The sequence below is a fragment of the Rhineura floridana genome, chromosome 6 (genome assembly GCF_030035675.1).
Source record: "Rhineura floridana isolate rRhiFlo1 chromosome 6, rRhiFlo1.hap2, whole genome shotgun sequence".
NCBI lineage: Eukaryota > Metazoa > Chordata > Lepidosauria > Squamata > Rhineuridae > Rhineura > Rhineura floridana.
In genome coordinates, this window is record NC_084485.1 from 10,200,812 (window position 1) to 10,213,356 (window position 12,545).

The following is a 12,545-nucleotide window of genomic DNA, read 5'->3' on the forward strand; positions in this document are numbered from 1 at the left end:
GGGGAAAGTTACTATTTCCACATTCCTACGTCCCAAGGAATGGTCTAGCTGCTCCATGTGGAGGAAGCAGGAAATGTTCTGGATAGGTCCCGTGATTGCTGGGACTCCAAAGTCTGTGAGTTCAAATGCCCGCTCATGTCTCCTGGGTGTCAAGGGCCAGCTAAAGATCACCCGCACTGTGGGTGGCTCAGGGGTTACGTGCCCTGCCACCTGTACAGCCGCGGGCAAGCTGCATAGTCCCAAGGAGCCCAGTTGCCCCCCAGCTGGCAGTTGCGGACAAGGAAGGGGCTGGCTTGTGCAGCTGTGGCAAGCTGAGCAGGACCTCGCCAGCTGGGGAGGACTAGCCTCAGAGGGAGGCAATGGGAAACCCCCTCTGAATACAGCTTACCATGAAATCCCTATTCACAGGGTCGCCATTAGTCGAGATCGACTTGAAGGAAGTCCATTTCCATTTTGTCCTCTGGAGCAACAGAGAACAACTCTGCTCTATCTTCTTGCTGCAACGCCACTGCAGCCTGTCTCCTGGGCTGCACAGAACAGGCCCTGCCTCTCTCTTTCATGAGGAGTTCACTGCAAAATCATCCCTCCACTCCGCAGAGCCAGCTAGGTGTCTCCTCAGCCGGCGAAATAGGCTTAGATGCCCTCTGCCGCCTCCAGATAAATAAGTCGGGATCGACTTGAAGGCAGTCCATTTCCATTTTTCACTGCTTCCATCCAGTTTGGTCTGCGAACAGGGCAATTCTTTTCTGGGGGTTGGGGTGGGAAGAACTCCCTTACCATGATGTTAATTGCCTCACCTCCAATAGCTGCTATTTGCTCTGATAGAAGAATTGAGGATCCGTTGCAATTCAAGGGGCTCTTCCTCCTCCCCATGCTTGACAATGAAGAGGTTAAGCTCCCTAAACCTGCTCATTCCTCTTGCTCCTAAAACCAGCCCCCTCACCCCTTGCTTTAAAAACTCACCGGAACAGAAGCCAGGATTATGGTCCTGCTGCCATTATGTATGGTTTGAGCCTCACTGACTGGGCCAAAATCACCAAATGGGCTTCAAGTGGGATTTATTGCTTTATTTTACTACATTTTATACCCTGCCTTTCTTTTCATGACAGAAACCCAGGATGGTTTACATCTGGTTCCCAGGCGGTCTCCCATCCAGGCACTGACCAGAGCTGGAGCTGGCCTTATGTGCCTTCAGACCATAGCCTGGGACTTGAACTCAGTGCAGCCCTCTCTCCACTATGCCATGCTGCTACCATCTGAAGGGCCATTGCTAGCACTGAAGTACTTCACAAGCAAGGCTGGCGCAATAGAAGGTGGTGGCTCCCTCATTCCATCTACAAAACTCAACTACACTGGCAGCTGAATTGGAAGCAAAGTCCTATGAGGAAAGACTGAAAGAACTGGGCATGTTTTCCTTGAGAAGAGAACACTGAAGGGAGATATGATTGCACTCTTCAAGTACTTGAAAGGTTGCCACATAGAGGAGGGCCAGGATCTCTTCTCAATCATCACAGAGTGCAGGATGTGGAATAATGGGCTCAAGTTACAAGAAGTCAGATTTCGACTGAACGTCAGGAAAAATCTTCTAACTGTTAGAGTGGTACGACAATGGAACCAATGACCTAGGGAGGTGGCGGGCTCTCCAACACTGGAGGCATGCAAGAGGCAGCTGGACAGCCACCTGTTGGGGATGCTTTGATTTGGATTCCTGCATTGAGCAGAGGGTTGGACTCGATGGCCTTATAGGGCCCTTCCAACTCTACTATTCTCTGATTCTATGAATCTTACTTCAGCACTGGTGAGGGCCAGCATTCTCCACTGCATTCAAGGGCAGCAGGCTAGCTTATGGGGGCACAAGGCTGGCTATGGCACAAACAGTTCTGCTCTCCAAGACCTCACTGTTGCTTCCTGTCTCTCCCCCCAGCATTTGTTGCTTCACTCTGGCTAACAGTAGGGCCGGCCTGGATTACAAGGAAGTTTGAGTGGCAAAGGGTCATGTTGTGCACAACGTGTGTCCTGTGATGAGATAATTTCTGTTCATGGGCAGCTGCTGGCTAATGGCTGACTTAGAAGCATTACTTTCTGGCAGCCGCCTTCTGGGGTCTTGGGCAGAATCTTTCCTTTTTAATAGGCAACACCGGAAATAGAACTTGGGACCTTTGGCATGCAAAGTGTGGGGTCTGCCACTGAGCTATGGTCCTCCTCCATTTGTGTAATCACTGATTTTTACTCAGCAAAATAAAACACTTATGCCATACTGTCCAAGTCCATGTGCCCATGTTCTCCGGAAATGATATCCCACCTTTATTATTATTTATTTATTATTTGATTTATATCCCGCCGTTCCTCCCAGCAGGAGCCCAGGGTGGCAAAAAAAAGCACTAAAAACACTTTAAAAATGAAATGGACTGCCTTCAAGTCAATCCCAACTTACGGCGACCCTATGAATAGGGATTTCATGGTAAGCTGTATTCAGAGGGGGTTACCATTGCCTCCCTCTGAGGCTAGTCCTCCACAACTGGCTAGGGCCTGCTCAGCTTGCCACAGCTGCACAAGTCAGCCACTTTCAAACATCATAAAAACAGACATTAAAAGAAAACAACTTTAATTTTTTTTTAAAAAAAGCTTTGAAGTCTTTTTTAGAATAAAAGGCTAAAAAACAATTTTTTAAAAAAGAAAGGTTTAAAAGCATATTAAAAAGCAATTCCAACACAGATGCAGACTGGGACAAGGTCTCTACTTAAAAGGCTTGTTGAAAGAGGAAAGTCTTCAAAAGGCGCTGAAAAGACAGCAGAGATGGCGCCTGTCTAATATTTAAGGTTAGGGAGTTCCACAGGATAGGTGCCACCACACTAAAGGTCTATTTCCTATGTTGTGCGGAATGGACCTCCTGATAAGATTGTATCTGCAGGATGCCCTCACCTGCACAGCACAGTGATCGACTGGGTGTATAAGGGATAAGATGGTCTTTCAGGTATCCTGGTCCCAAGCTGTATAGGACTTTGTACACCAAAACTAGAACCTTGAACTTGGCCCGGTAGCAAATGGGCAGCCATCACCAGGGCTGTGGAGTCGGAGTCGTAAGCAATTTTGGGTGGAGTCAGTAGAAATGTACAGACTCCGACTTCAAAATAAAAACTTTCATAGGAATTTAGGAAAGTTTTCTTGTTCAGAAATTTTAATCAAATAAATATATTTTATGTTCTATCAATTTGGCCTGATGATTCACGTGGTGGTGATGAAGTGCCTTGTGCTACCATTTTACTACAGTAAATTTGTTATTACTAGTTAATACACATTTGCCATTTATGAAGGAGTCGGAGTCGGACAGTAGAAAAATAGTCGGAGTTGAAGGTTTGGCGTACCGACTCCACAGCCCTGGCCATCACAGCCACTTTCTTCCATCACAGAACCCAAGGCCATGTAGATGTGGTACCCAGGCAGCCACCCATCCAGCTACTAACCAAAACCTGACCTGCTTAGCTACAGAGGGTGGTGGCCTCATGTGCCTTCGAACCATTCCCTGGGGCCAAGTCATCTTTATATATGAAAATGCTATGTGGCAGGGATGGGCAATCTCAGGTGCGGGGGCCAAATCCAGCCCTCCAGGCCTCTCTATCTGGCCCCTGGGACTTTCCCCAAGCCACATCACCTCTCTCCAGGCCACATTATTGGCATGTGGCCTCCAGAAGGTTGCCAAAAAGGGAATGCGGCCCTCGGGCTATAAGCACGTCAGAGAAACAGATGAAAGAAGAAGTTGAGAAGTTCCTTGCAGTGCGGTAGAAATGGGAGACGGCACGCAGTTTTAAGTGCAGAACTGTGTTAGGAAACAGTGGCATTTCCAAGAACAGATTGTGGGAAAATTAGACAACGTGGAATATCCTAAATCCAAAACACAAACATACACCCGAACCCAAACAAAACTGAATACACAGCGCTTCCAAGGGCCTCCATACTCTGTGAGGCACAAATACAGGACCATCTGCTCAAGATGGTATTTACGCTTGCTTTGTTAAATACTCCTCAAATTAGCCTCCAGCTATAAACAAAGCTTAAGCGTGGGTCCCATCCCTGAACATCAGGCAGCAAAGGAATAGGGAACCTCCAAACTTGCCCATTACTGATGTAGTGCCTTCTTGGATGTGACCAAAGTTCCCTCCAGTTTTTCTACAAGCTAGCTTTCTGTCTCCAACAGGGGCCAGCCAGATTCCGGAAAAAGCAAGCCATTAAGGTTGCAGTGGCGGGGGAACTTGTGATTTATAGTGTTGGACTAGAGAGCCCATCATCCCTGACCACTGGCCACGCTAGCTGAGGTGGTGGGAGCTGGGGTAGGATAAGGTTATCAATGGCTACTAGCTCTGCTCTGCTTCCACAGTCGGAGGCAGTATGCCTCTGAATACCAGTTGCTGGAAACTGCAGGAGGAGAGAGTGCTCTTGCACTCAGGTCCTGCTTGTGGGTTTCTCATAGTGGGCACCTGGTTGGCCACTGTGAGAACAGCATGCTGGACTAGATGGGCCACTGGCCTGATCCAGCAGACGATTCTCACGTTCTGACGGAGTCCAACAATGACTGGAGGGCCACCCACCACCTTTCTGATGGTGCTTTATCACCAACTAAAGACCTTACTGTCCTGTCAAGCCTTTATTTTTTTATGGGTTGATTTTGACTTTTTATGTGAACTTTTTTTATTTCAGCAAGCTGTATGCCTCGGCAAGCCTACCTAGACATATAATTTATTTATTTATTTATTGCATTTGCATACCGCCCCATAGCCAAAGCTCTCTGTGCGGTTTACAACAATTAAAACATTATAATCATACCTCTTACCAACCTGCAACTCAGGACACCAGGCACCTGCTTTGACTAAATGTGCAATATAGAGATGATAATATTGGCCCTGCCTTACAGGGCTGTTGCATGAGATAATACATTGTCAAATCACTTTGAATGCTCAGAGTATGGTAGAAAAAACGATACTGACAAAATCAAAGGGTTGTTGGCAAGACAGACAAGCTTCCGTTTGGACTCTATATTCATTTTAAAAAGTTTCTGATTGTGTTTTAATACAATTGCTTTAGGGGTATTTAAGGTTTTTTAAATATATATATATATATAGTTTTGTGGATTTTAGCTGTGTGTTATCTACAGTTTTATTTTGTACACTGCTTGAAGAACTCTTTGACTAAGCAGTTTAAAGATCTTTCTGAAAACGCTGACTCTGTTTGGGCTCTCTGCCTTCAGAGAGCTTGGAAGAAGGAATAAATTACAATTACTGTTACATGGCCCCAAAAAGGAATAAATTACCATCACAATTGTTCTGAAAGGAATTGATTACTTTACCGTTACTCAAAAGTAATCACTGCAATTACACTTCAGTTACTTTTTAAAAAAACTAGAGTGCCTACAAGGTGCTGGCCTTGGCTGCTGCACACCTAAGTCGCCTAAAACAACATTAAAAATAAACACACACATAGAGAGGTAGCAGAATAATTCTTTTTATCCATAAGATAGCAGTGGTGGTCTCTCTGCTAGGAAGGGAGGCAGAGGCCATTACTCAGATCTTTGCACATCAAACTAAGTGCAACCCCCCCACACCCACTCAACCAGCCAGCATAATCTCTCTCACTTAACCACCTCCCGGACCCTGCCCTGCCACCAACTAAGGGACACCCACTCAAGCAAACATTTTCCCCTGGGATGCAAAAAAGTTAAAACACTGCAAATGCAGCAAAGTAGCTGGGGAGGGTGGCGGAGGCCACTTTGTGTGCCAAGTGCAAACACAGAATTCACACACACACACACACATACACACAGGCACGCATGCACACACACCCCTTTCACCTCCACAGTTCTTTATCTCCATTCTGCTGATGCCTCTTTCTCCCCCTTCATCTCCCCTTGTCAGCTGGCTCCTTTCTCCCTCCACTCCTTTCTTCTCCACCACCGTCCATTTTTTTAAACAGTCTCCACCTCCTCGCTCATCGCATCCTACCCACCCACAGAGCACGAGGGAAGAGCGATGCTGCACAGAAGCCCAGTTTGAGGCACATGATTTTCATCCACAAATCAGAGGAGCAGAAGACTTCCCCTCCCCCCCAGTAACGCCCAAAAGTAATGCTGGAAACATTACAATTACTCCTCAAAAGTAATAAAATGACTCCTACTACACTCAAAATGTAAAGGCATTACCCACTCGTTCCTCAAAAAAGTAATGAATTACAAGTAATTCGTTTTTTGTAACTGCCAAGCTCTGCTTCCGCCCCACTAATTCCCACTAATGCCATTGGGCCCCAGTCTGTAAGACACAAGCAATGATAGGCAACAGCCAGTCCAAACCTCCACCCTCCCCAACCACAGTCTGAACCACATACCATGAGCAACTGCAGCAGCAGCACCAGCAAAAACAGCAGGGGTTGGTGCGTCGGTGGTTGCTGGCCCGTCGCAGAGCTGTCGGAGAGGCCTCATGATGGGACATTGGAAGGGGTCTTCCCGGATACTCCGGCTCTGGGTACTATGAAAGGAAGCAGGAGGAGGGGGGTGAGTGAGGCAGCTCTGGGGAATTTGCTCCTTGACCAATGAATCCAGTTCCAGACGGTGTAGTATTTCCAGAAATATTTGAAGCCATAAGGGATGTCTTGGGGCGGGGAGGGGGAAGGGACTGCTCTATCGCCTTCACTAGCAAAATTAAAACTTTGGGTTATATTGTTGGAGCCCCCACTCCATTTGTAGAAACAGGCCTGCCCTCTCACAAATACCAGCAGAAATGAATCTATCTATTATAGTCTATCCAACTATTTATTTAATGAATCTATATGCTGCTGTTCAAAATTAAAGCATCTTCCCACACCAGCTTGAATGAAAAATGAAATGGACTGCCTTCAAGTCAATTCCGACTTATGGGCAATCCTATGAATAGGGTTTTCATGGTAAGCGGCATTTAGAGGTGGTTTACCATTGCCTTCCTCTGAGGCTGAGAGGCAGTGACTAGCCCAAGGTTACCCAGCGAGCTTCATGGCTGTGTGGGGATTCGAGTCCTGGTCTCCCAGGTCGTAGTCCAACACCTTAACCACTACGCCACACAATACCTAAAACCATTTTAACCCATAAAAAATATCCAACAATCCTAACAATAATAGCAGCTATAACACTTTTCACTTTTTCTAACCCAGTTCCATCACCTGGCCATCCCATTAAAAAGAGAGGTTCCTACCTCTTACACTAGGGTTGCCAGGTTCAGGGCCTGAGATTGATCCTGTATCTTTAGGAGAAGAGAAAGTCACCCAAGTGCACGAGTTCTTGCAACACTATAATGGGAAAAAACACAAGGTGGAATTCTCCCTTCCCCCTGCACAACTTTTAAAGATACAGAAGACCTCTTGGAGGCTGGGATTGGCAACCAAGAGGTCTTCTGTATCTTTAAAAATTGTGCAGGGGGAAGGGAGAATTCTACCTTGTGGTTTTTCCCATTACAGTGTCGCAAGAAAACCTGCAGTTGGCTGAATTTTCTCTTCTCTTAAAGATACAGAATCATCCTCAGGCTCTGAGCCTGGCAACCCTATCTTACATGCCCTTCCTAAATGCAGCCATGATTAAGCCAGCCTCAACGATAGCAATGAGGGAGCTGATCGTATCTCTTGGGGGAGGGAATTCCACAACAGAGGAGCCACCATAGTAAAGGCCACATCCTTTGTTTCTGCAAACCTAGCCTCCGTCCCTGGCTGAAATACTAGTGGGGCCTCTGTCATTGTCCACAAATCCCTGGCACATTCCTATGGGTGCAGACACTCCTTCAAAAGTAACTTGGTCCCAAACTGTTAGGGGCACTCTGAAATCATAAATGGAAGAAAACAGATTGCTGGGAGATTAAAATAATATACAGCTAATAAGCATGATCAGTGTGCTTAAGGGCAAAGATCCAATCCCTGGGATCTGTGGCTGAATGAGAGATCTCTCTTTCTATTGGTATATGTAGCCCTTAATGACTTGGGACCAGTTTACTTAAGGGATCACTTTACCCAATACATGCTGATTCAATCGGAAGCTGCTCTTGTACAAGTGCCACACAATGTCAGTTCCGTGTTTGGAAACAGTCATTCCTTTAGTGTGTCAGCGGCTGCACTTCGGAACTCCTTGCCTATTGATGTGAGGCAGGAACCATCACTGTACTCGACGCTGGCTGAAAACTTTTCTGTTTTGGTGGGCCCATCCAGACACATAATTTGGTGTTAAATTTGTTTTAGATGTGTTATTTAGATGCTTTTAACCATTTTAAAATATGTTTTTATTACTATTATTTTTAATCACAGAAGTGTTTGCCACCCTGGGCTCCTTTGGAAGGAAGGTTAATAAAATTAACTTAATAAAATAAATAAATATTGTTCAATGCCTGCCAGCTTTGACTGACTCACACAGAGACACGCATACATAGGGGCATCAAGCCAGTAGGGACAGTCTGATGTCTATTTTCAATCTGTGTCAGTTTCACAAGCAGTTATTCATTATCCCCTTTTGCGTTACTCTGTGATTTTAGTTTTTTAACAATAGTTTTTAAATAAAAATTTGAATGTAGCTTCTCACAAAAAGACATTTCTAAATTATTTTATCTTAAAATACACACTTTTGTATGTATTTTGGCATGTGTGGTGGTGGTGTCTTTAGCCAAAAGCTGCACTGCAAAATTTAGAGAAGTGTGAAATTCTAAGGATAATTCTGGTCTGATTCACACGTCAGTCCGGGAGGTATGGATCAGGTCAGTTTGCAAAAGACAAATTCCTAAAACATCTTTAAGGTCCAAGACTTGTTTCTGAAGCGTCCACCATCACACAAAGGTCATCCATCAAGCTGCTCCTCAATCAAGGGACTCTGCTCACAGAAATTCTCTCCACAGGGCGGCTCACCTGAAACTTACATTAATTTCTTTTCACTGCAAGGTGAAGAAGACCTTTTCGTTATCCCAGGCCCTTTAACCTGATGAGATATTTTATGCTGGTGTGTTTATTTTGCTCTTTTTAAAAAAGTATTTATGTTACGCTATGTCTTTGTATGAACCTCTGCACTTCTCAGAGCTGTCAAAAATAGTAATAAAAAGCCCCCTACCTCACCCTTGCAGCTTAATCCCAATCCTGACGTTACTAGGAGACATCAGCGACTCACCTGTTTCCCCACTTCATAAACCGTCGGCATGGGCAGTTCTGCTCTGCCGTTCCGGCCCACCGTGGCTGTTGTCTCTGGCCAAGTTCTGGCCACGCGTCCTGTTGACTCCCGCCCTCCCTAGGGGCCCTGCAGCTTATGGAATGGCACCTGTGGGAAGAGAAAGGCAACTCCTCATGAATATCTCACCAATGCAATTTCCTCCCTGAGGGCACTGAACACCACATGCAAGAACAGGAGGTCCCGTATTTTTTTTATTTTTCAGAACTCAACTTCTCTCCAAGGCTTGATGGAGCTTTAAAGCTGGGCTACTACTGGGAGGAAGGGTGGGATATAAATTTAATAATAATAATTATAAATAAATAAAGCTTGGTGGGCTTTAATTTAAAAAAACCACACAGTACATCTACACTTTTTTTAAAAAAAATCAGACTGAAAAGCAAAGATCCATCGCATTGCATGCAAAAAAAAAATGGTGCTAGCATGTTGCTTGGTGTGGAACAATGTGGATCCCACTGGAACGTACAGCCCATTCAAAGCTATACAATGGGGCTCATCAACATCCTTACTTGGACACACTTCTGATTCCCAATCTAGCTCCCAAACTGGAAATGATACATGTGTATTAAGTTGGCTCATGAACATGGATCTCCTTAGCTGGACTGGGGACAAGGATATACACAACTTGAAAAATGGAAATGGACTGCCTTCAAGTCGATCCCCACTTATGGTGACCCTATAAATAGGGTTTTCAAGGTAAGCGGTATTCAGAGGGGGTTTACCTTTGCCTTCCTCTGAGGCTGAGAGGCAGTGACTGGCCCAAAGTCACCCAGTGAGCTTTATGGCTATGTGGGGATTCGAACCCTGGTCTCCCAGGTCGTAGTCCAACACCTTAATGACTACACCACACTGGCTCTATGTGTAGTGGTTAGGATTGTTAATTAATTGATTAATATACCATTTACATGCCATATTGCATATATTTCCCAGAATTCTTTCCCAAAAGTTCTAATAATTCAACTATATTCGCCCTCCCATCACCACATCTCCAGTAAGAAGCCTGTTCCTGGGTGGACACGGTTTAATCTTTCAGGTGTTAAAATCAGGTGTCTGCAGACCAGCTCATACAAGCTCTTTTTCAAAAATTTAAAGTACATTTTATGTCTACCAGAGCAGGCATCTACATTTTCACCACAGAGCCGGGAAGTCTGTGGCCCCTCCAGATGTTGTTGGACTATAACTCCCAACATCTTTGACCACTTTCTGCAGGGGCTGATGGGAGTTGGAGTCTAACAATATCTGGCGGGCCAAAGATTGCCTATCACTGTCTTACCATGTTCGCACCACGGACGGTGTACTGCTGCACTCTGGCAAGCTTGATGAGCATCCAGCCTCCCTCCCAAATTTGGTGCTATGCTACAGAAGTGCGTGTGCGCCTGACCCTTGAGTCAGGCCACTGGTCCACCTCGCTCTGCATGTTGAGCGGCAGTGAGTGGCTCTCCAGGGTTTCAGAGAGGGGTCTTCACAAGCCTTGCCTGGGGGTGCTGGGATTGAACTTGGGACTTGCCCACCGGCCAAGTCAGCAGGGGTTGGGGTTGGGAGGCAGGAACCTGGCAACCAAAAGGTAGTTGGCCATCATTGCAGACAGAGAAGGAAGGAAGAAGGTGTTGAGGAAATGGGTGTTGCTTGTTATGTTTTTGGAAACAAAAAAACAAACCAAAATGCAAGACAAGGTTCAATATTGTTATGGTTTTACATGGAATTCTGTTATAATCTTACAACTGTATTTGGTACGTAAGATTTCCCCCTCTTATACACACACAAAATAAAGCCATGCCCCTGGCTTCTGCTATATACCATTGGCAGCCACCCCTGTAGTGGGGAAACTCAAAACCAGGTGACAGACCCATGTAGAGCACATGACACTAATCCAGCTAGGTACATGCCTGTATGCCATCTGCGTGTGGTACATCGTAAACACAACACAACACATTTCAGTGGAAGCAACTCCAATGGAGCTTAGGGCGGCATGGTAACATAGTTACCCTCACAACAACCATGTGAGGTAGGTCAGGCTGCTGCAAGGTCAACCATTAAGCTTCAAGGTTGAGCAGGGATATGAACCCTTTTTCTCCCCCCAGTCCAAGTCCAATACCTCCCACTATGCCACTCACTTGCAACTGGTGGCTTGGGGGGGGGGATGACTCACAAATGTGTCACGGCCTGACCTAAGGCAAGTTATGCCAGCAGCACATTGGAATGCATACATGTTTGTTAAAAAATGTGGTTGCATACAGTTCCAGAGCTGTGATCTAATGTTCTGCTGCTGAAAAAACTAACACGTAACTGCAGTAACCAAGAAGGTATTTCAAGAGGTCACACAATGCAGAGAAAGAAAGAGGCACAGATTTCTAGGAGTCAAGGCAACCAGGAGTCTGGAGTTTTCCACCCCTTTTTATGGGGCAAGGATGGTACAGACATATGGCCTTTTCTGTGGCTCCTTGGACCTAACACTGAGGTAGCTGCAACGGTGTTTCAGCACTTACACAGAATGTCTCATTACATGGTAAAGAGAGAGAGAGAGAGAGAGAGAGAGAGAGAGAGAGCTAGTTTCTAGCTCTCTGGACTACTGTAATGTGCTGTATGTCGGGTTGCCCTTGAAGATGGTCTGGAGGCTGCAGCTAGTGCAGAATGTGGCTGCTTGGCTGGTAAGTGGGGAAGCCCAATGGGGCTACGGTGTCACCATTCCTGAAAGTGCTGCACTGCCTGCCAGTGAACTACTGGGACCAATTCAAGGTGACCCAGGCATTTAATGGCTGAAGAAGACTGTTCCTGGCAACCTGGAGATCACCGGATGGAAGAATGTTTTTTAACTGTAATTGTGTTTTGGGATGTTTTTAAACTATTTTTCTTCTTGTCGCTGTCAAATTATTTTGTTATGTCTGTTGCCCTGGGCTCATTTGGGAGGAATGAAAATGAAATGAACTGCCTTCAAGTCAACTCCGACTTATGGCGACCCTACGAATAGGGTTTTCTGGTAAGCGGCATTCAGAGGTGGTTTACCATTGCCTTCCTCTGAGGCTGAGAGGGAGTGACTGGCCCAAGGTCACCCAGTGAGCTTCATGGCTGTGTGGGGATTCGAACCCTGGTCTCCCAGGCCGTAGTCCAACACCTTAACCACTACACCACACTGGCTCTCTATTTGGCTGGATGAATTAATTACATGGAACCCAAGACATTTAGGGCTTTAGGTACTTAAAAGAGTGCCTTCCCCAGTATCAACCATCTCATACCCTATGGTTGGCAGATGAGGCCTTGTTGGTGGTGCCGCCACCATGGTCTGCCCCGTTGGCACTGACCCATGACAGGGCCTCTTCAGTGGTGGGTCTCTATT

At 45.9% G+C, this 12,545-nt stretch overlaps 1 protein-coding gene across 5 annotated transcripts in view; it reads right to left on the bottom strand.

Annotated features, from left to right (window-relative positions):
- The window catches only part of RGS19 (regulator of G protein signaling 19), an 84,798-nt gene that overhangs the window by 23,896 nt on the left and 48,357 nt on the right, over positions 1-12,545 (bottom strand). For all 5 annotated transcript variants that reach the window (XR_009763347.1, XR_009763346.1, XR_009763348.1 and 2 more), the window contains exons 2-3: positions 9,155-9,301; positions 6,373-6,512 (exon numbers count right to left, since the gene is read on the bottom strand). Coding sequence is in view for 1 of the 5 variants with exons in the window: in XM_061630979.1 (XP_061486963.1) it covers positions 6,373-6,512; positions 9,155-9,184 (170 nt within the window). In the remaining 4 variants the exon portion in view is untranslated. The remainder of the gene's footprint in view (positions 1-6,372; positions 6,513-9,154; positions 9,302-12,545) is intronic.